General features: G+C 36.9%; 1 protein-coding gene across 2 annotated transcripts in view; it reads right to left on the bottom strand.

The window, feature by feature from the left end:
• Positions 1-1,793: 1,793 nt before the first annotated feature.
• SP3 (Sp3 transcription factor) overlaps positions 1,794-23,695 on the bottom strand; it is a 35,924-nt gene continuing 14,022 nt past the window's right edge. For both annotated transcript variants that reach the window (XM_034065207.1, XM_034065208.1), the window contains 3 exons: positions 13,066-13,258; positions 6,081-6,277; positions 1,794-3,554 (listed from right to left, as the gene is read on the bottom strand). In XM_034065207.1, coding sequence (XP_033921098.1) covers positions 3,238-3,554; positions 6,081-6,277; positions 13,066-13,258 — 707 coding nt within the window. In that variant the 3' untranslated portion in view covers positions 1,794-3,237. The remainder of the gene's footprint in view (positions 3,555-6,080; positions 6,278-13,065; positions 13,259-23,695) is intronic.

Here is a 23,695-nt window from a genome sequence, read left to right as displayed (position 1 = left end):
GACTGTTGAAACTGATAACATGGATTGCTCTCAAGCTCACGCTCCCTTGCAGAACCAGTTTTATTTTCTTAATTTGCAATTACGTCAGACTGCAAGATATACAAACCATCCAAGAATCTAAAGACTACTGTACCAAGAAACCATACACATGAGGAAGTCTGACACAAAAATAAATATGCAAAGTGCAATAGAACCTACCAATAAGAAGCAAGAAGCACACCAAGCAGCCATCATCAGGAACACATGAAGACCTGACCCACAGATAAACTCGGAAAGCCTTCTACAGAAAACACAATTTTGTCTTGGTATCATACAAGTTGCTAGAGTGACAATGAAGAAAGCCATGAGGTAGCAACAACACAGATACACCAAAGTTCTAACACTTTGGATGGTGACCTTTGCCCTGGAGGTAAGCAGAGATCTTTCAAAACTTACTATCCCAGAACACAGACACATGCAGCAGTGTTCTCAAATAACACAAACACTATGGCAATGAGTCATTAGGCAATGGCCCTTAGACCACAGGCTTTCCATCATTTTCCTACATATTTCCAGAGCTACTTTCTTCCAAAATTTCTACCTCCTGAAGCTTTTTAACAACATATCCTACCAAAAAAAAGGTGTCACCTAAACAGTAAAGTTACTACCTGATGCACTGAGCCTTAAGATTCTGAGAAACTCAGAACTTGAATCTCATCTTCAGCAATGAGACATCAAAACCCTTGGCACCAAAACACCTTCATCTACAGATTAGCATGACTGAAAAGTGCCCTTCATAAAACTTTTGAAAAGCAGTTTCATTAAGAAAGTTGCCCCCTTCCCTCCCTCTTAAAATAAAGCACAAATATAGCTATAAATGGCTAATGATATGAGGAACAGAACCCAAGTATTAGCAATTGAAGTAATTTATACTAGCACACTCTGCAAACTAAAACAACTTTCAGAAACCAAGCTTACTCACCTGAGTGAAGGAAGTGGAATTAGAGTATATTAAAACGTTGACAACTTCCATGGAACATTGCAAGACTGTCTTCCCTCCCAGGCTGCTGGTTTTGGAACTTCCCAACCAATTTAATTCTCTATTTTATTGAAGATTAAGCTGATAGTGAATTAACTCCCTTTTCTCTGTACCTGTCAATTCCTGTTGCTCTGAGTCCCAAAAGATTTGCATCACTTTTTTTTTTTCCCATTAAACTGCAAATGCAGGAAATCTTCCCTTTTTTCCAGTTCTCTCTTTTCTAGGCTGAATGCTACCATGTTTACCTTAAATTATTCAGGTCTTTCCTCTGGCCATTTGATACTCCAAGACTTCAGTCTTCACAAATAAAAGCTTTTCACTTTCATTGCAGCATAATACACAACCATTGCCCTCTTCAATCTCACAGTTCTCACTGGTCTTTCTTACTCCATGTACAACATTCCTTTCAGCCACAGTTCTCTATCAAGACTGTCTGTATTGTGGCATATAAGTACCAGAGGACTTAAATGCAACTTTATTTTCATATTCTATAGGATATGGACTATGACTCCTGGCACTGCTTGCTCAGCATAAGGTCAGAAAAGTTACCACTTTATATACCAATGTAGTATACAGCAATGCATGTCTGTGCACATACAAATGGGGTTTTTTTGATAGCGAGGAGGTGGTGTATTACCATTTCCTCACCCACAAGCAAAGGAAACATAATTTTTACTTTCCACCAGCTAATGCAAAATAATAAAACATCTCAGGCTATCAAGAGGTATTATGAAATTACACCTTATTAGTTAACAAGAAGTACAGTAAACATAAGTCAAAAGAAAAAAAAATAGTGTTTTATTAACTACCACACTGTTATAATACACTTTAAACGTACAATAAGGTAGCCTTTAAATTTGAGGTGGTTTTAAGAATAACAAATGAACAGATTTCCAAATGTTTGTAAATAGGTGAACTGCAGTAAGTATCATTGTACATTTTTTGAAAATGGTATAGCACTTACAGACTGGCTATATAACTTCATTTTGTACATTTTTCTATAATTGAAAATATAAACAGTAATTAAAAAATAAAAAGAAAATTCAGCATAATAAAAAACATATATGTTTATCAGTTAAATGTACTGGATACATACAATTTTTAAGGGAAGAAGCAAAAAACGAAAGATGGCTGATATTTAAATGCAGATTGACTAACCAAAAACTAAACAACAAACAAATAAAAACCTCATAAACCCCCTAGTTCACTATGACTATATCCATATGTTTGGGAGTACTGTCAATATGGAAGTGATTTTTCTGTTGTATTTGCATATGTTATATTTTACTGGTAATTTACATAATGGCTTTTAAGGCCCTGGCAGACAGATGTTTTTTGGAAAAAAGATTTGATAAAAATCACTGCTGAGACATAATACACCTTATTTTTGGTCCTCCAATGTTCAAAAGAAGGGATATACTTCACTATAACATTTGCCTTACCACCCAAATGCCTCAACCTATACATATTTATTTCTTTAACATTTTAAGCTTTTCAAACATTGGTTATATTGCCCACCTTGGTTATTGAAAGAATATTAACAAGACATCATTTTGGCAAATTAAATCTTAAACATGGCTTTTCAATAGGATTTAAAAGGTGACTATCCCTAGAGTTCCATGTTAAAATGTAGTTTTCAAAATCTTACAAGAGTAATGCTTAAAATATTGTACATAGTTAACCTAATTAAAATAATTAGCTTCAAAATGACAAGTTGATGAGCTAAGTAAAGCCTACACTATGTAACATTTGCTTGGAAACTTGATTTGTCAGTTATGCATAATAAAAATTCCAGTCATCAAGAAAATTACAAAATTTCTTTTATCATAACATGATTTCTTTTCACCCATCAACTTCTTTTATCTTACAATAGATAAATACCAACATGTTCTCATTTTTTACACTAAACCACACAGGATTGATGCATTTGGTTAGACTACCATTTCCATCTTTAAATTCCTTTTTTTTTTTAATATAACTTGGTAAAATTTCATCTCTTCTAGATTCCAAAAGTACCTACAAAACCCATGCAATTTTACCATTTTAATATACTATGGAATATCATACAAAGTAAGGCATTTCAGTGTCATGTATAACCAAGTTACTGTCAATCCAAAAATTTTTGCACATCAATAAAAAGATATCTAAGAACTTAGGAACAATATTCTTCTCACTACTGTATAAAAATAACCACAATTAATAGGTATCTTGTGTAATATTTACTCCATTGTCTCGTTTCCCGAAACTGTGACAAGCTGTAAAGGTATTTCAGTGTTGGTAAGAATATCCTGATTGCTGGTGCCAGATGTATTAACAGTTCCTATTCCTGAAACAGAACCTTGTTGAATATTTGCAAGGATAAGTGTTGTTCCTCCTGCAGTAATCAAAGTATCATCAGGTGTTGCTTCTACTGATGCCAGCACTGTACTGCTAGAGTGAATACCTTTTTTATTCTGATGTGTTTTAATGTGTTTGGCAAGGTGGTCACTTCTCATAAAGCGTTTTGAACATTCTGGACAGACAAATTTCTTCTCACCTGTCACGGAAGATAAGAAAAAATACGTTTTCAAGAACATTAAAAATATCACACATGCATCAAAAGGTGGGATAACTTACTGCACCCTTAAGAGTCAGAATTCTAACAACATCTCTACTGAAGAAAAAAACAATCCGATATGACAAACTTGTATGTTAAATTTCTAGACACCCATACTTTAAAAGAATTGATTTATTTTTCTGTCTCACCAAGCTTGGAGAGATCTTTCAGACAAGCTAAAGACAACTGCCATTTCACATCTTTAAGCTACTAGGTTTCACTGCAATTATTACCAATAAACAATTTTTAAGAAGAGAACAAACCAGGGGAGACTGTATGAGTTCCTGCAGAATCACACTTGAGACTGATGGATAAGATTACAGAATTGTTTGCATTGGAAGGGACCTTTAAGATCACCTAGTTCCAGCTCCCCTGCCACAAGCAGGGACACCTTCCACTACATCAGGTTGCTCAAAGCCCTGTTAAACACTTCCAGGATGGGGCATCCACAACTTCTTTGGGCAATCTGTTCCAGTGTTTCACCACCGTCACAGGTCGTACCACTACATGCCCTTCTAAAAAGTCCCTCTCCATCTTTTTTGTAGGCTGCTGTAAGATATCTGTGAGTCTTCCCCAGACTACCAGCTCCAACTCTCTCAGCCTGTCTTCATAGGAAAGGTGCTCCAGCCCTCTGAGCGTCGGTAATTCAGGGCTGAAGGGTCATGTATAGGTCTATAGTCTGATCTCTCATTAAGCAGGGTCAGCTATGAGGTCAGACCTGGTTGCTCAGGAACTTATCCAGTTTTATCTTGAAAATCTTTAAGGATGGAGACCACATACTCTCTGGGCCTCCCATTCTAGTACCTGATGGTCCTCTGGTCTGAAACTCTCTTGTTTCAACATGCATCTGTTGCCTCTCATCCTCCACAATGCACCATCGTGGAAAGTCTGACATCTTATTAATGGTAGCCTTGCAGGTATTAAAAGGTTGCTATTAAGTTTGCCCCTGCCCTTATTGTTCTCTTTTTACAGCTGAATAATCCCAGTTCCTACAGCCTCTCCTCGTAATGCAAATGTTCCAGCTTCCTGATCATCTTGGTTGCCCTTAAGTGAGCTCAATCCTTGACTGAGTTGATCAATGCCTTTCGTCTACTGGGGGCTGAAAACTACATGAAATACTCTAGATGCCATCTAACCAGTGCTGAGAAGAGGATAATTGCCTCCCTAGAACTAGTGTCCCTGCTTTTGCTCATAAAAGCTCAGGCCATCTTTGTTACTGGCTGTTGTTCATGTTCTGGTTGTCCATCAAGACTTCCAGGTACTTTTCAGCAGACACGATTCCAAACTCAGTGTTTAGCCTGTGTTGCTGCAAAAGTTAATTCCCTCCCATGAACAGTACTTTGTGTTTATCCTTGCTGAATTTCATATGATTGCTCTCAGCCCATTCATTCAGCCTCAGTCCTCCAAAGAGCAGCCTTGCCCTCAACTGCATGGACCAGTTGTCCCAGTTTGATGTCATCTGCAAACCTAAGAAAAATGCACTCTGTTGCTTCTGCCAGGTCAGTGATAAAGATGTTAAAACAGGTCAAAGGATAGATCCCTGCAGTTCTCTACTTTTTACTAGTATGCAGGTACACTAGGAACCACTAATCACACCTCAAAGCTGGATCATTCAACCCATCTCTTTTTTTTTTTAACCCATCTGGCTGTCCATACACATGGAATATAATATCTTGAACACTGGGTTCAAGCATACAACATGTATAGCAAAAGCATGCCATTAGATAAAAATGTGAAGTATTTTTTATGGACATTGAAAAGACATTTTTCTAAGCAATGTTATGCTGATAAGCACTTAACTTATTTATCTATTGTCCCTGGGTTTTTCAAATTGTCCAATTTTAAAAAGTAAGCATCCTGTAGACTATAATTATGGGTTCAGTTTGTAGGAAAATAGGCAACACAGACAACAAACTGCTCCTTGAAAAGATGGTAAATCTAGACTAATTTATTTTCTTCGTATTAGACAAAAGAAGAAATGTGAACCTGGAGTCCCTAATGGGGGGTATAACCATGAAACTAGAAGATGCAGAATGATACAACACCACATGCTCTTCCTTAATTTTGTTAATGATATCTAATCTCTTCGACATCTAGTCCACTTTTTAATTTTTCTTTTTTAATGAGAGAAAACTATTGAAGTTTTAAGCTGGTACAACAGTTGAATCTGGTTCAAATGAATTAAATGCACTGCTGAACCTGAATCAAAGTATTCTGATTAAGCTGTATTAAATATTAGCTTAAAAGTCAGTTCTGAATCAAATAAAGGTAGCCAGTGTTCTTCCTCAGACCTACCAATGACACCAAAGCATGTGCACAGCTCTAAATATTACCTGATTTTAGAAAAGTCACACAACATTAAAATCAATCCAATACAAAGATCTGTTCTCCCCTTAAAAGTTATTTATCCAGGCCCCCTCAATGACACATCTTTAGTTAAATGCACCAGAAAGAAAGTCTGAAAACCTGTGTGCGTTCTTCGGTGCCGCTGGAGCTCATCGCTGCGAGTGAACCTTTTGCCACAGAACATCCAAGTACAAACGAATGGACGCTCTCCAGAATGCCAGCGGAGATGAGCTCTCAAATGTGAGGTTTTCCCATATACTTTACCACACCCTGGTATGTGACAAATATGTTGCTTCTTTTTTCCCAAATTGGAGCCTCTGCAAATAAGTAAATAAACAAATAGATAAATAAATTCCTCCTAAATAACGGTCACACATATAAGTGAGGTAATATAGTCCAAGAGATCTGCAAACAAACCCGAGCAGCTTCCCATTTTTATTTCTAATACAACCAGAGTCCAGTACACTCCATAAGAAGCTGGAACTAAATTCTATAATGCTATCCCGATTCTGCAACAAGCTATAAATTTATCATCATATGAAATGTAAATGATAGAAGTGTAATCTTTAGCAAGCATACATGAAGTTGGAAATACAGTCGTCACAGCAGTTTGCACCACTTTGATGTTGAAGTGTCCATGTTTTAAATTTCTCCCAGTTTCAGTTTTTACCATACACCAAAGACAGTTTTGGCAAAGAAAAACCACGAATGACGGTAATTGCCAATACGGAAACTGGAGATTTCGGCAACTGAGAACAGATGGGATTTTTGGCATCTTGGGGAAACCTGAGAAGCAGTTTGGGGTTGGAGGACAAGCATACTAACCTGACTATTGCCACTAAAAGGAGTGGCAGTGAAACAGCTCATCTTGCTGAAACTTAAATGAATTCTTTGGTATTTCAAAAAAATAAAAATCCATCAAAATGAACAGGTCATTCACAGTATAATCCAGACCACTGAGCTTGACGCTTACTTTCAGATGCTGTCTCACTGATATGGCAGGTGACTGGTTCAGGGGAAGCACCTAACACAAAAGCCTTTTTGTTTTGTTTTGGGGGTTTTCTTGGTTGGTTGGTTTTGGTTGATTGGTTGGTTAAGTTTTTTTATTTTTTTAAATAAAAACAGATAAAAGCCTCTGAAGACCCAGAGAAAGAGCTCAGTCAGGCCAGTGCAGGACATCATGAAGGATTTTAGCCTATTTAAGTGTTTGCTGCTGCTGAAAGAAGCACCCCAGGGAATAGATCTGTCTGACAGCGCAGCTATATGAATGGTGAATGCTGGTACAAGGGAGGAGACTGGAAAATGCAGCCAAGGATTAGGCTATCTTATTCATCAACAATGTTAACTTAAAACAGCTTAAGTGGATTTTGAAATCACAGTCTTGGGAACTCCATTCTCCATGGCTGATTATACAATTTTCAGTTGCTTCCCCAGGGCATTTTTTTGCCTTAAATTGAATGTTCAACTTCTTAACCGTCCAGTGCTGAAAGATTTGCCAAGCAACTATTAGACCTAGATCTGCATCCCTGTATTCAGATCAATTCTGGCTTACATATAATGAGGGTTCAGTGTAAAATGCACATACACTTTTAAGGAGCTAGCACTTGGAACAAGCGTTGCTGAATAGGCACAGAAATTAATTCACTCTAACAAGTCACAGCATCTAAAGGGAATTCCAACCTAAGCACATGTGAACTGAAAACATTACAGACGGTCCAGAAAAGAAGGTAAAATCCAATTAAGTCCTAGAAAATGTTTCTAAGAAGTCTTAATATAGAGTGATCTTCATAGTGCTTCTTTAGTCATTTTGTCTTAGAAGAAAAAACTACTACATAGTAATTATTTGCCATGACAATGTAGGTTTTGACTTCAGAACAGGTTCAATGGCAGTAGAAGTAACAAGTCCAGAAGGCTTTTGATCCTGCTGTGGTAGCAGCAGACTCATATGAGCCTATAGGTATGGTGACATAAGAGATTCTGCTTATCTATCTGTTTCAGTTTGGGTTTTTTATTTTATTGCCACCCCTCAATCCTTAGCTTCACAGACAGTTCACCTGAGCCTGTTTTACCCAGCTTGTTTCTAAATTTCATGCAAACAGTTCTCTGACATCTGACCTGATATGACCTGTTAAGCTATTCCATCATTATTAGTCTTGGCAAGAATACTTTGGACTTAATTTTCCCTTTTCAAATGTCCCAAAAGAAGGTCACTTCTTTGGAATAGCACAAACACTGCCTTTTTCACATCACCTACCTGAGCTGAAACACCCATTATTGGTTAACCTTTGCGACATCTAAACTACCAGATTCACGCTTTTCCATGGCCTTCATTCAACTCAAGGTTAGAAAGCAAAATTAACTGTAATGTCACGCATTTAACTTTGTACTGCGCCACCTACACAAAAGCTCAATATTCGTAAGTTTTGAACATTCAGACAAACTCGGGCACTCAACAAAGCGTTTTCATTCCTCAGCCTCCGCAGATGGCTGGGCCATCACAGAAAACACACTGTATCTATAACAGTTCCTGTGGCATTCATCTACAAGCCCAAAACTCCCAGCTGCTGGGACTCCAAGGAAGTAACTTTCTGTATTCTTCCTTCTGCCCTACTACAACTGTTTCCACAGTTCTCAAGCTCTGTGTTCACCTTCACATAATGATTCAGTTCAGGTCCCCTTATTTGGTGGCTCAAGGCATTCAGCAATTGCAGTGCAAAGCAAAAGAACACCCATGGTCTTTCTCCATTATATAATCTTGGTAACAGAGAGAATTCTCCAGAGGATCCTTCTATTCTGTGTCTTTAATTGCCTGTTCAACTCCATGTGACCCTAAGGAGTGCTCGGCCTTATAACAAAATGTATTTCTGCATTTGAGAATCTATTTCTGTATATAGAATTTTTTTTTATTTGGTGTTTCATCCTCACACCTTCTCCAAACATATTAACTCTTCCTCTCCACAATAATCAGTACAAGGATTTTGTAATTTTTGCATGATGCAGTACATAAATGTAACACTAATGACATGAAATCACATCAAAATTCCCCTAAAATAATTTCATGGCTCTTATGTCCATCACTTGTACTTGTTTAATTGCACCTTTAGTCTAAACTGAAGGAAACCAAGGTTCAACTCATGGTCAGTTTACTGTGCATAGATGGTGTAGCATATGTAGTTCTAAGCACCTCACCTAATTGGTGACAGGAATTCCTTAGTAGACTTCAAAGTTCAAAAAAAACAGAAAGTTAAAGATCCACAGAATGAAATCCACAAGACTAGTGTGAATGAGTAGCTTCATACAGGCATCTGCATGTTTGTTTCATGCGTGCTCTAAACTGACTGGATATGAGCCAAATTCTATCTGGATGCTTTGCAGCTGTGACAGTCTGGCACTATGCCCCAGCACATCATGGTAAGAGGCCTTTCCTGCTGCACTGGCCAATAACCATCATCACTGAGTAAAACAATACAACTCAGGCCTACTCCTCAACTAGAATCTTCAAATTGATTAATATTCAAGTATTTTCATAGGATATTTTAGCTTTATAAAGTTCAGAAACCATGTTTCTCAGTAACCATTCAGAATGCAATGGTTTCAGCAGGAGACGGCTTCATGCACTGAGAAACCAGACTTTCAGTCCAGCAGTACTTCCAGAAGGAACATGAAGTATTTCAAGGGTAAAACACAGCGCTATCAGTTATTTTAAGAATGCGTATTTTAGAGTTACATACCTGAAGTGGTACTGAGAGTACTGTACCTCTATAGGTCCAGACAAGTAGTAGTTACATCTCAATGTAACTCTAGATGTAATTGAGGGAAGGGTGAACTTTCCACCTAACTTCAGACACCTTAACTTAGAAGCTTAACACAGACTGATTAGGATGAGAGTCATTGTCTGAGGTACATACAGCTCTCTCTCCTCTTGCTTATCCCCCATTTACAATATAAGCTTGAGGCTATAATGTTTTAATTTACATATCTAATACATCATCGTCTTCCTTTTCTATCTTCCCCCCTGCCAAGTAAGGTAAAGATAACAGTGGCTTCCTACTTCACAGGACTGGTATAAATAGAAATTCTTTGAAGACTTTAATGTAGTCTAATTCCATATCTAAAATCAAAAAACACCAAGAGAAGCTAACATCAAAAACTAGAAGGAACTGTTCTCAACTCTCCTTTCCATCCAGAAAATAAAAAAGACAAGAAATACCAAAACTAAGGTTACACAAAAGATGAAATTATGAAGAAGACTCTGCATACGCAAAGACATGCACTACCTTTTCCTACCCCATTCAGTGCACAGGAGGTACAGTATTCACTGACTGAAATGCTATATATTTTTTCTGTACTGATTTAATGCGATTTGCTTGTCTTACCTATTACATATTATTTAAGTACTATCTTACTATCTTACAGAATTATTCAAGTTCCCCTGGGTTTTTTTTTATCTCATCACATGCACTTAAAATACTCAGTGCCTAAGCAATTCACAAACACTAATTAATCTATCATGTTGCAACATTCCTACGTAGTGAACTTGAACTAGTACAATCATTTTGTACATCCAAATCTGAGGTAGAAAGAGATTAAGGCCAAGACTGTCAAGCAGATACCAGTTTGAGGTGTTGAGTTCAATACAGAAAAAGCATATTTTCTTAAGAGCACTGCAGATGTTCACAATTCAACTCAATCCACTTCTTTACAGACATAAACTCAGCATTTCTGCAGTGCAAAAGGTGGGATGGATAGACAAACATCCCAGAAACTTCAGAGCCCTGTCGCTGCAGTCCCACATCTCATTTCCTAAATGTCTTCCAGTTTCTGCAATTAGTGAAGCAGGTGCCAGTTGCTACGCAGCCCTGATTCACTCCCTGTGCACCACCCATCCCATCCACTGACCGCCAGTGGGGTCATCTGAAAAAAACAGTCTGTGGTCATGTAATTAGAAACCGAATTATAATGTATATGCACACAGGATTAAAACAGCCCACAATACTTCAATTTTGGCATTCACCAACTTCTAAGTTTTTGACTTTGCAACATTTGCATCATTTTAAGAATTATGAATGCTATCTGAAGAAATTTATAAAAGCAAATGTCCTATTATTCAAAACTTTGCGAGTCATCAGCAGATTTGAAAGACAAAAAAATCTCAGAAATACAGCACTAGAGATACAAGTAACTGCAGCAGCTATGGCATGTGATCAACGTATATCAGAATGAGAAGGAAAATATTTCTCCAAGTGGGCTTACATTTTTTGCTGGAGTCTGAAGGACTTATACATTCTGGTGGGAAAGTTGCTCTAGCAGCTGTAGACACTTTCACTCTTTTTGTTTCCCACCACTGTCTCCTTCATTATCCTGTTTCTATTCTAGTTTTAATTCTTCTCACATCCTGACTTCCTGTCCTACTTTTTCTACTTATTTTGTACACTTGATGAGTTCAGTCCTTCCTTTACAGTGGATTTCAGTTTCTCACCTGTTCTAGCTCTTATTTCAATTCCTTCCCAAATTCCCACATCTGAATTTCAGTCAGACTAAACCCTTCTTCAGACTTTATCATCTCAAAAAGATTCTCTCTTGGGCTTTGATTTTAAAATTTGGTGTTACAGCAACATCGATTAGGAGGAAGAGGATTTTAAAGTAAAGATACCTCTAGGTTAAAGACACTGTAGTTTGGAAGAGAAAGCATGAGGAAGATGGAACATGTGAAATCTCTAAGTTTTCTAAGAGCATGGCCAGTGCAAATAACATTTACAGAGTTCAAATAACATTTTCAGAGTTCTCCTAGACTGAAGCAAGTCTCAACCCATGGTATACTTCGGGCAGATCTTCACAGCAGAGCCAAGGCTCATCAAGAACTTAAAAATGTATGTGCGAGGTTTCACTGAACTATACATAGGGATTTAGGAAGAGGAAACTGACAGACAAAGACACCATATAACCTTAACTGCCGATATCACCACCAGCTTCATCTGTGATATAGATGTTTAGAGAAGTGTTTTGTTTCAAACACTTAATATTTACTCTGTATGGCTACCTAAAGATATTACCTCTCCATACTTGCAAAATGGGTATCTAGGATATACAGCAGAAACCCAGAGTGTTGACACAAAGACATATTCAGTACTATTCAGTACTATTTATTCCTATTAGAACTCTTAAAGCTATAGGACACTCACAGCTTCTTCAAAGAGAACTCACTAATTTGCACTATAGTTCTCACATAAATAAGGATTTCTATTTTAGAGAAGAAACTATTTTCAAAATGACAAATTTCAGTGTACTGGAAAGAAGCCCTACACTATTATATCAAGCACATACACTCCTAAATATTTTCACTTGTATTACGACCGTCTATTATCACTACTTCCTCCCTTATATACATAATAGAAGTGTTTAAAACAAAGAGTTTTGGTATAGAATAAAAGCTTTGTAATAACAACAAAAAGCTGGAGAATACTTTCATGAGATAAAGAATAACAAAATATGGTTTCCTATTCAGCCCTGAAGTTTTATACAAATTGGAACTTAGTATCTCTTTGTTAGCCACTGACCCTCCACTAACTCCACTGACTGAAAACAATCAGCCAATGCAAAATTTGGTATTTCGAGTTATTACACAAACCTTATTTTTCTTTGGAAACCAGTTAATAAGAAAACCAGGATAGCTGTATTTTTATAACACTCTCAAAGCAATCAAACTGTGGAAAAAATGCTCAATCAGTGAGGAAATGCGGGAATACAGGATTTAATCAAGTCCTTGACATGCGATAGGAAGCCAATCACGGATGTGCATATTCCAAAATATTTCATTTTCATATTATTTAGGGCAATGTTCTATTCCCCCTCACTTGTACTAGGTGGCATCTAACTCCATTTTTTTTCTAATTAATCTCAATGGAGTAACTCAGAGAGGATGGAATAATCTGCTCATTCATTTGCAAACTCAGAAACAAGTGTCAGTCCTTTATTGTATACACTCTTTTACATAACCCTCGTTTTCTTTCACTGCAGACAATTGCTGTTAACTAAGGCTCCTTTTTTCCTCACTCAGTTTTTGTTTTCACAGTTACATCATTACATGAAACTGAACATTACGTACCTTCCACCACCTTCTTTGCAGTTAGGACATGTGCAAGCTACCCGTCGCAATCTTTTTGCCTCTTGATGTGGTTGGTCCCCTTCCTCATCTACCACCTGTACTCTCAAATGTGTTAGATCATTGGTATTCAGTGTAGAATCACCACTGAGCTGCCACTCTTCTGGATCTGGCTCCTCTTCTTTAATCCTAATATCTGAGGAAAAGAACAAACACAGATCCATCAGTAGCCCATTAAATAGAGAGAAGGAAACCATAATGATCAAATCTGTTTTAATGTTGAGAGCACTATGGCAGTCAAAAGTCAACATCCTTCAGTGCCTACTGACGTTGCTCCTGTGCCCTTGTAACCTGTAACGTATTTAAAAAGTTTATCTTACTATACATTTCAAAGTTGAAGACAAGCTATAATGAATTATTAAAGTTTAAGTTTGAACTCTTCTTGGTAAGGAAGCTGTCACCAGGAGGATATAGCTTGCTTGAAACTTGGGAAAAACCTGAAGAAAAGAAGTTGGACAAAGGCTGAGAAAAAAAAAATGTAAATGCATGTTTCAAATAATCCTGAGTTTGAAGTAATCATTTATATTTCCTCAGAATTTCTCAATTAGTGTATTGTAGTAGAAAGAGCTTTTCTTTTTCAGAAGTTTTCAGTATGCACAGTGATAAATCAATTATATAAAAGGTTTTGACCCACGAAAGACCAAGATATCTAAAGAAGACAAAAAAAAATCATGCTTTTGTTCCATTTTCCCCTTCTCACCTCAAATTTATGCCTTTTCCACCACACACAGAGAAGAAAACATTTAGGGAATAACATTATACAGCATTAGAGAGAGGTGAGCAACACACAATGTACTTCATTCTGATGAGCTAGTAGTTAAAATACGTCTTTGCCGTTTCATGGATGCAAAGAACGCTCTTAAGTTATCCTTGTAGGATGGACATTTACAAGTATATATACCCTCTCCCCACAGAGTATTCATTCAACCTAATCCAAGAACCACAGCATCATAGCAAACTGCAAAACAACAACTATTTTAACAAATATACATATTAATAGGATTTTAAAATACAGTTTCTATGTATCATTTCAGAAAGCTGAACCCCAGCCCCTTCTTTGATTCAGCAGAGGAGCTGTGTGTCTTTCTGGATATATTTAAGAGGCTGCTTTCTCTGCAGAAGAAAACTTAGTTACCACGTATATTTTTATCCTTAACTCAAATCTCACTGCAACACCAAAACCTTAACTGAGCACTGTGGCCACTCTAAATTCTTTCTGGGAGTCTGTGCATAAACTATTATGTGTGTAATGAAGACAAATTGCATGAAGAAAACTTAACCTGCTGTGTCAGATCACAAACAGCAACTTGTCCCATTAGAGGTCAGGAAAGAAATTAATGATAAAATATGTAAAGAGTAGTAGTTACCTGGTCTACCTTCCTAATCAGCATTCATCAAAGTGTGTAGCTACACACAAAAAAATTGCTTGCTATTAATAAAGTCTCAGTCCAGTCTCTCTCAACACCACAGTCTGCCCTCCTTTTACTTGCACATGTATAACCATTTGCAGGACTGTGCTGTAAACTACATTACTGATGTGACTAAAGTTAAAATAATTCTCTAGGAAGTCACTGCACTGGGAAGAGAATTCCAAGTTAGAAACAGGGAAGTCTAGAATATTTATCTGGTTTGTCTACAAAAGTCAGCGCTAGGAAATTATTTGCATTAGAATGACAGGCTCTGAGCTGTGGAATTCCAGGACCTAGCACACTCACTTTTGCTGACTCTTTGCACATGTGGCAACATCCAGCAGAATTATAGTGGTAAGCCTGTTCAAAGCCACCTACATGCTGAGCTCCACTGTTACCATAAATTCACAATTTCACACAGCAACTTAACTAGTATCTTCCACGTGAAGACGTAGAAACCTGTGGTGACCTCTAAACAGCAAACTGTCTTTCCTACCGAATTAAGTCATCTTCTGAGACTCACCTACAAAACCATTTTATTATCTGTAACAATTTGTATATACATGTCATATATTAAATTTATTTTACATAAACCAAGACTAAAACACTGTACAACATACAATGACTTACAGTATTAACCTTTTAAATTTGATACTATTAAGCATACTAATACATTCACATACAGCGACTTTTAGAAAAAGGCAAAATCCTGATTTACCCTTCTACAACAGGGCACATAATTCAAATGCAGCAAAGTGGCAAGGCTGCCAGCACAGGCCAATTCAAGCCTCCAAGTAGTTCTTAAGGACTGGGATACATTACGCATGATACTCCAAGTTCTTTTACCAATCAACTGCTCCACAAAACGTACACTGCATAAATTTGGGGGTTATTTAAAAGAAGAATTAATGTTAATAAAACACTGTATTAAGAAGTTAATTTCTTATGATTAGTTAATTTTATTATGATCTTACTAACATTAGACACAGGCATATAATGAGTTTGTAATGTCCGTAGCTGAATCCAGTTACCACTGCACATGCATACTATATGAGATATCAACATGTCCCAGCAAAGATGAATAGATCAAATTAGAGTATGGATCTGCATTCCCAAGAATCAACTCCACTACTGAAGTCAAGCATTCCACATCACATATGATTTCTCCTGTTATACTGACACACCCAAGTCACACTCTAATAACAGAGATACACCTAACAATAGAAACATCTCCAGAATGTCTGCTACTGCACACTACCTAGGAACTTCTCCCTTCAACTCATGCAATGTTTGTTTCACTTTGCAAACTTTCATCATTACTTCCTCCCACTTTTTTCATCAGTATCTCTCTATTCCCAGTCACCTCCAAACATCACCACTATTGCAGCAGCACAAAGGCCCATAATAGCTTTACAATGGTGGAGGAATGAGAAAACTGGAACAAGAAAAAAAAAAAGGGCAGGTAAAACCCCTAAGAGTTGAAGATACTGGAGAAAATAACAATTTGCATAGACATACAATAGTTTACAGTACTATTTGAAAAAATGCAAAACTGAAATGAAATTGCTGTGTTTGTAATTTTATGCTGTTTCCTGGTTATCTTGGTAGGGCAGAAAGTGTAGCTATTTCTTTCAGTATTGCTCAGACGGACCATCTTCTACTCCAGGCACAAAGAAAAGTACAAATGTAAACTGGCAATTTACAGACAGAACTTTTTAATAATTATGTAATTATATTTTAAATAGAACAAAATTAAAAGAAACGTCAAGAGATTAAGTGTTTATCTAGCCTCCCCAGGATGTACTATAGCAGAGAGTGGACTGTATCAAATCCCATAGTGAACGTGATTGCCTATTTTGGGGGGGTGCCACTGTAATTTAGAGAACAGTATGAAAATTAAGGAGTAGAAGGGACAAACCATGGAGAAAAGCAAAAGGTAAGAGTAATCTCCAGTGTAACAGAACTGGAGATTATGCAAAATCATACAGATGGCACCAACTCTGCATTTCTCCATCGGTGGTCCTCTGGATGTGCTCCATTCTAATTCAGCCTCAGCTGACAGAACACTAGGTTTTACTCACACTCTGCAAAAAATTTGGCATAAAAAAAAGAAAAAATAATTCTGTAATCCCTAAAGCTATGGCAAGCTGCAAGCTACAAACACCAGCAAACTGCAAGCAACTTTTTTTCCTACAAACTAAACAGAGGCTAGATGAAGGTTACATTTTTGTTACTATTTTATTTCCATGCTTTCAAATTTTTATATGCCCATTCTTAATTAAGTTCAAAACTTAGTACTAGTTCAGCATGAAGGAGAAATTTTGACAAAAATAGTGTTTCAAACTGCCTACAGTATGAAAATCATATCTTCTGTTCAAGCTGGTTTTGGTATCTAGTGAGCTAGATTTGTTTTAAGTTTTGCTTTCCTCTGAAGGATGGAAATTGGGATTTTTGTGTACAACTTCGTTCCAAAGGTAGTATTTCATAGGCACAGAAAGCCCAGAGCTGGCTACAATATGGAGCAAATTTAAGTGTATATGGCAAATAAAAACAATAACTAGGATATTTGTTTAAAACGCTTCAGAGAATAATAACTAAACTGACAAGATGATACTATGCAGATGTAAATGGAGTTTAAACTGTTCTTGAGTACATTTCAACTATAATCTAGTGTAGACAGAATTACTGCTGCCCACTAACAAACCCAGGTCATTTACCTTCTTGATCGACAAATGCATCAGTAAGGTTTCACCTTCTATCTTGGGTCTGTTTCAACTAGGACTTTAAAAAAATGCTGTTTTCTTCATCTATGAGAAAAGTTATTAGCTTACCCAACAGCCATAGAAATAGGGGTAAACTGAGAATGGAGGAAGATGCTGTGCAAAAACACTTCCTTTGAGGACTATGCCACCACTTTGGGTTTTTTTATATCTGCCTCTGCAGAATATCACGTAAAGGCACTCTCAGCATTGCCTGTAACTTCTCCAAACTGCAGGCTTCTAGTTTAACTGCTTTTCCCAGATGCTGAAAGCCATCCTGCCTTTTTACTCAGCTAAGCTTTACAGGTTCCTGATCTGCAAAGCAAAAATAAAGTCTTTCAACTGAACAGATCCACAGCAGCACCTCACACCAATTTCCTGACAGAATCACAAATGGACCAACTACAGTTTTAATGTCTTGTAATCAGTCATGCTTATTCATTTATTTTCGCAAACAGATGCTTCCCTTCCCATCCCTCACAAGAAAACCAATGTGAATTTCCATCCCCTATCTTTTCTTGTTAATTTTCAGTCTTCTGTACAGTGCAACTCACATTCCCTCAGTGTCTTGACTTACCTTGCCTTAATCTCTGTATGTCAGGACACTATAATAAAGATGTTCAAATTTCTTGGACACTGTCCTTGTTCATTCCCATCCAAATTAAATTTCTTAAACTAAAATATGTAAATTAAACCCTCCCTATTAGTTGGCCAGCTGTGCAAGTCTTTTAGACATGAAACTCTGTTAATTTCTACTCTGATTAGCCCCCTAAAACTTTTAAATGTAGATTTAGGCATTTTTATTATAAATTACACGGCAACAGAAGATACACTACAGAATGTCATCTTGAAATATCTGTGAACCTCAGTTCAGAAGACTGTCATTTAATTTCAACAGTTCTAAATCAGATTTTAAGTTTCGGAAGAAAACTACTGTTGTGTATGAGTCTAAGCGCAGGATCTCACAGTGTTGAATATTTAAGCAATAGCACCAAAGAGATTGAAAATAGGGTTACAGATTTTTTTCTCACAAGTAACGCCACATTCCGTATTTCCAACTGACCCTATGCATTGTCTAAGCTAATTATTTAAAATTTGAACCACAAAAGTATTTAAGCTAATGTTACAACACGTATAATGCATCAAAGAACAGTTACTTACCCTACAGTAACTGTAGTTCTTTGAGATGTGTTATCTACAGATTCACAAGATCTTAAGATTCTTATGGACAGTGATGCCCTTATTTTTTCCTTTCTTTTTTTCCATAACTGAAAATATTAGAGGGGATAACCAGAAATGGGGAAGAAGAGTTATCATGCTTGATACAGAAGCAGCCAGGAACTGCTGAAATAGGTAATGAAAGCAAGATGACACAGAGAAGTCTGTGACCAGCAGGGTTAACTATGCGTACATAAAGGAGTGTTAGATTGCTGCTAAGGTCAAACAACAGAATTGTCAGCAGTAATTCAAGAAGGCAGAGCTGTTCAATAAGTATTTCTGGTCTGTATTTATGTACAAGCCAAATAATGGTCCTATCACTAGATGAGAATGAAAAGATTCCCACTGACAGAAGACAGGAAGATGTAAAAACAGCTGCTGAAATAAACAATAAATCAACAGATTAGGAGAATTTTCATTGAGTAATTTTAAGAAAAGGCTGAAGAGCTCTCTGCAGTTTTAAGGCTGCAAGCCTTTGGGCCTTTGAATGCTCCAGTGAATAAGAAAAAAGCTTGTACTGTGATAATACTGAAAAAGGGTAAACAAAGATACAAAGAAGTAAGGCAAGAATTAACAACATTCAAAAAGGGATTATGGGAACAATTTGATTTAGAAGTTGTTTGTTTGGGATTTTTAAAAAAACAATATGACCTCATTGTTGCTATAATATACTTGAGAGTTCTGCAAGCGACTTATTGGGTTACAGTAACACATTCAGACTAAGAAAAATGAAATACAATATATATGTGGAACACATGGATTAAAAAACTGACATGAAGTTTAAATGCAGATTGAGAACTATCTTTTCTATATGATAAACAATGATGACATGTCACTGACAACGTCCTTAAAAGTTACTACCACTTAAAAAAATGTGCTTTCTACAAGCAGTGAAAGACTACTCAGCCTTATCTTCAAGAGGGCAATCACAACTAGGATCCTGGTGAACATTCCTGGCATTATGAAAAGACTGCCATTGTCCTTGGTAGAAATTTCAGATACTTTTTATGAGCCAGATGCACTGAGAATTTAGCTTGAGAGATCAGAACCAAAAGACATGACCCTGCCAAGAGGTTCAAAAGGCAAGAAAACTGCACAGAACCTGAAACAATGGACCTAAAGTGCCGAGACTGCAAAAGACAGAAGATGAGCTTCTTCCACACTTCTTTTTTAAGTTGAAGCAGTACTGGAAATAAAATCCCTTGCCTCTTTCACTTCACAGATACTTGCTATACACCCCCACAGATGTAAGAGAGTCTTCCTTTTGGTTCAGGAGTATCTTGTAAAAAAGGGTATTTGAAAAATGAAAAAGGAAGGAGTACCTGAAACTGAGTAATATATTCTTTTGTGAACATCCTGAGGGTATCTGAGCCTGAGATAAGACAGGCTACCTACCCTCTTTAACCTCGACAGTCTAAATTGCAGCACCAGACACTCAGCATACATGACCAAATACTTAAGAGAAACGCACATACAACAGAATTACAACTCACCACCATGGGCTGTAAGAAAATGAATTAGAGTCTGAGCTGTTTTGGAACACAGAGCAGAAAGCACATGAAGTACAGACACAGAGGAAGGATGCAACAATTCCATTTTTTCTCAAGAACTTTAAAAGCCAATTCTATTCCACAGCAACAGATACTGCACTAAAAACGCATGATCAGACTAAAGTTATGCAAACTTTCTTCCACTTTAAGTGAGATAACTTACTATATGCTGTTACAAGCAAGATTGTGAAACACATACAAGCATAATGGTCTAATTCTTCCACAATTTATTAATTTGCTTTGAAAATTATGAGAAAATAAGGACTATAATTTAAGCACACTGAAATCAAACTATTTACAGAAGATTGGTACATAAATAGCTCTAATTCCTGCACTAACTTAAGTCTGCAGTTTCCAATTTAATTTTTCATATAAAACAGTGGGGGAATTGTTTTAAAACTATTTTAATTTTATGACATGCAAACTAAATGCCTCAAATGTACATGGGATAGCCCAAAACAGATGTTGCTAGATGAAAATATTTACTTAACATCACTGCTTCAGTTTACCTCATGCATTCAAAAGCCTTTTTTTAATAATCAGATACAATTTCATAATAATACCATGCCCTTCTCTCGAAACCTCAGTATAAAGAATGCCTCAGAAGGAAAAACTGGGTAACTGAAAGTAAAAATAAATATGGTTAAAAACTGGAACTTAAAGAGAAAAACCTAAGTTGTTTAATACTGAAAACCAGACAGAGCTTTCAATAAAGTTCTAGATGCCAGAAGAAAGCTATGCTCTAAGTGGTACTACTTCACCAGAAACACTAAAACACTGAAACAACCATCCCTGCAAGTAAAAGTGTAAATACTCCGCTTTTAAATTTCTTTGTTTGGGGGTTTAGACTGCTTTACCTAACAGAAGTTAAACCAAAGCCTCACAAGACACCAGCAGATGAAAGACAAGTTATCACCTGGGCAACTATTTACCTTGAAAATTGTCAGCCAGCTTTTTGGCCAAATTTTGAATAGTTAAATTACTGCAGCATGATAAAGACTTCAGGTTCAGGCAGGACTGGAAAGAAGTCCCCACCACAAACAGCCAACCATTCCCACTCACTATCAACTGACGTAAGCTGATCAGCAGGCATGACTGTAAGCTTCAATGGCAGCAAGCACATGAGTCCATTCAGTAACTGGGTATACCCCTGCAGAGGAGGAACTGGGAAGAAATGCAGAGCTCAGTTTTGCAGTGGCACTTTAAGCCAACTCTTGAAAGGATTCTTTTCGACTTGGTTCCACTTGTAGACCAACATGGAAAACTCTTTGTAGGACTTTTGATTTTTAAATACATAAATCTTCCAGCTGACTGTGGCTGGGTTGATAAGCAGCAAAGTCCCTTCTCAAGCCAATGCTACTTTCTTTCAGGTCACTTGCTAGTTTCTTCAGATGCTACTGGAATTGTCAAAACAAGTATTAAAAAAAAAGAAAAAAAGAAAAAAGAAAAAAAGGAAAAAAAAAAGAAAAAAAATGCATTTTTATAAAAAGTTAAGCAACCCAGATAAGACCTGGTAAATCAGCTTTCTTTTCAGGAAATAACAAATCCAATACTGTGATTCAGTACATTATAAATTAGCTGAGACAATATTACAACTAGATTTTCATTAGCACTGTTAAGTCTGGACAGTGGCTTGGGGGGAATCCAGTAACTTAAAAATTCTTTCAAATTGACAAAACTTAGAGGTTCAGAAACACAAAAATCAAGCTGGTACATTTCAGTATCATCTTTTTTTCCACAAGGAAGGCTACTCTATATGAAACGTGTGAAGAAGAAATCTATAAACGTGCTAACAGAAATAAATACTTTAACATGTAAGGTGCTAAAGAGCAATGGGAACTGTGAGTGCAATAGCTCTTTTTGTTACACACAATGCAGTATTTTATTACAAACTGCTAACAAAAGTAGACTGCTAGAGAGCTTTCTCAGATGTAACTCCATCTCAAGCCCAGAAGACTAAAGCCAGGACACAAGTGACAAAGACACCCCTTTGCCAGTGTTTAACATGTAGATACTATTTGAAACAGCTTTTTCTTCTGAAAAAAGTCATGTAACCAATATCCTTCTCTTCCCCACTGCAAGACACCAGTAAACACAATGAGAAGGAACATGAGCTCTAATAAACATTCTAACACACTCAGCCAAGACTTTTCAGTGCACAGAACTTTCTGCTTATGTACACCCAGCAAAGCAGATGTTTTGGCAGAAGCATAATTACTGGTCATTTTTCTAAGAAAATTGTACATTTACTGCACAAAGCTATAGCTTTGCATTAAGGTTGTGGTGTCTTTCCATTACATAACCAAAATGTAGGACCCAGGTAAAGACATTGTTTCACCTCACACAGGCTGTTGCTTACCTGGGAAGGGAGGCTTGGAAGACCAGCTCTCACACAGTGGGTTGTAGCTACCAATTTTCCAAAACCTCAGCCATGGTTCTCACAGCTACATGGCTAACAGAGCAATCTATGTTATCTGGACTTCAGATAATTACCAACCATCTGTGACCCGAGACCAGGAATATGTTCTTTTTATTTTTTGCCTCAGGTAGAAAAGTTTTGTTAAATGAAAAGAGAAAAATACAGCCTGATTGTATTTGTTATGGAAGGAAGAGGGGGAAAATACAGGGAAACCCTTCTAAACTTGCTCAAAGCTTGTCAGTAGTGTGCAGAAAAGAGGAATCACAAAGCCTCTCACCCTTTTAACTTCAGTTTCTCTCATTCTGCTGTCCCTTTCCCATATTTTCCTCTTTCAGTTTAGAACTAAACTGGTTTTCCTCACTGCAGATCAGAACAACAACATATTTTTGACCTGCAAAAAAATGTTATAATTTCATTATCTGCTTCTAATTGCATATTTATACTTCAGCCTGAAAAAGGGTGCCACACTTATTGTGAAGGGTTATAAATGAGGAACATCACTGAAAAAGATTCAGATAACTTTGATGTAGACAAAATATTAGATGCATATGGAAAAGACACTGAAGGTCAATCAAGATAACTCAGTCTGATTCTATTACTTAGAAGCAGTTTCGCGTTCGTTGTTACTTTGGAAAAGTGAGTTTCTTGTAATATAAAGGATGGACCAATTCTCCCCAAATTTAGGAGACAGCTGTTTAACAACTTCCAGTCCATTTTTTATTCCTAGACAAGTAGGAAAAACGTCACTATAAATCTCCACCTTATCTTTCATATAGCCAGGTGTTCATAGCTATTCACTTCAGGCAATAGTTTCTATTCATCTACTGCTTCTGCCCATTTAACCACATTTAATCACTATTACTCTTTTCCCTTCCCGTGTGAAATTTCTCACAGGAAAATACCATTAAGGAAAGCTTACATTTTATTATGAACTACCATTAAAACACTCTCAAGGACTGCAATAGACAAACTAATGTACACAGCAAGCTCAACTTTTTTTCATGTGCCTCTTCATTTGGTTCCTTCCTCCTTTCCCTGTCTTCTAAAGTTTCTGCTGTGCCACTCCACAAGAAATAACATTAGCTGCATGATCCCATACCAAATATAAGTATCAGAAATAAAAAGGTTCTCAGCCTCCTTGTATCTTACATTAAGCCAAAGAGCCCTTATTGCACAAGCTAGATTTCAGCATCTGGGTTTAGCTGTATTATCATGCAT

Source organism: Melopsittacus undulatus, chromosome 8 (genome assembly GCF_012275295.1).
Source record: "Melopsittacus undulatus isolate bMelUnd1 chromosome 8, bMelUnd1.mat.Z, whole genome shotgun sequence".
In the NCBI taxonomy this organism is placed as follows: domain Eukaryota; kingdom Metazoa; phylum Chordata; class Aves; order Psittaciformes; family Psittaculidae; genus Melopsittacus; species Melopsittacus undulatus.
This window is presented reverse-complemented; position numbering and strand designations above follow the sequence as displayed.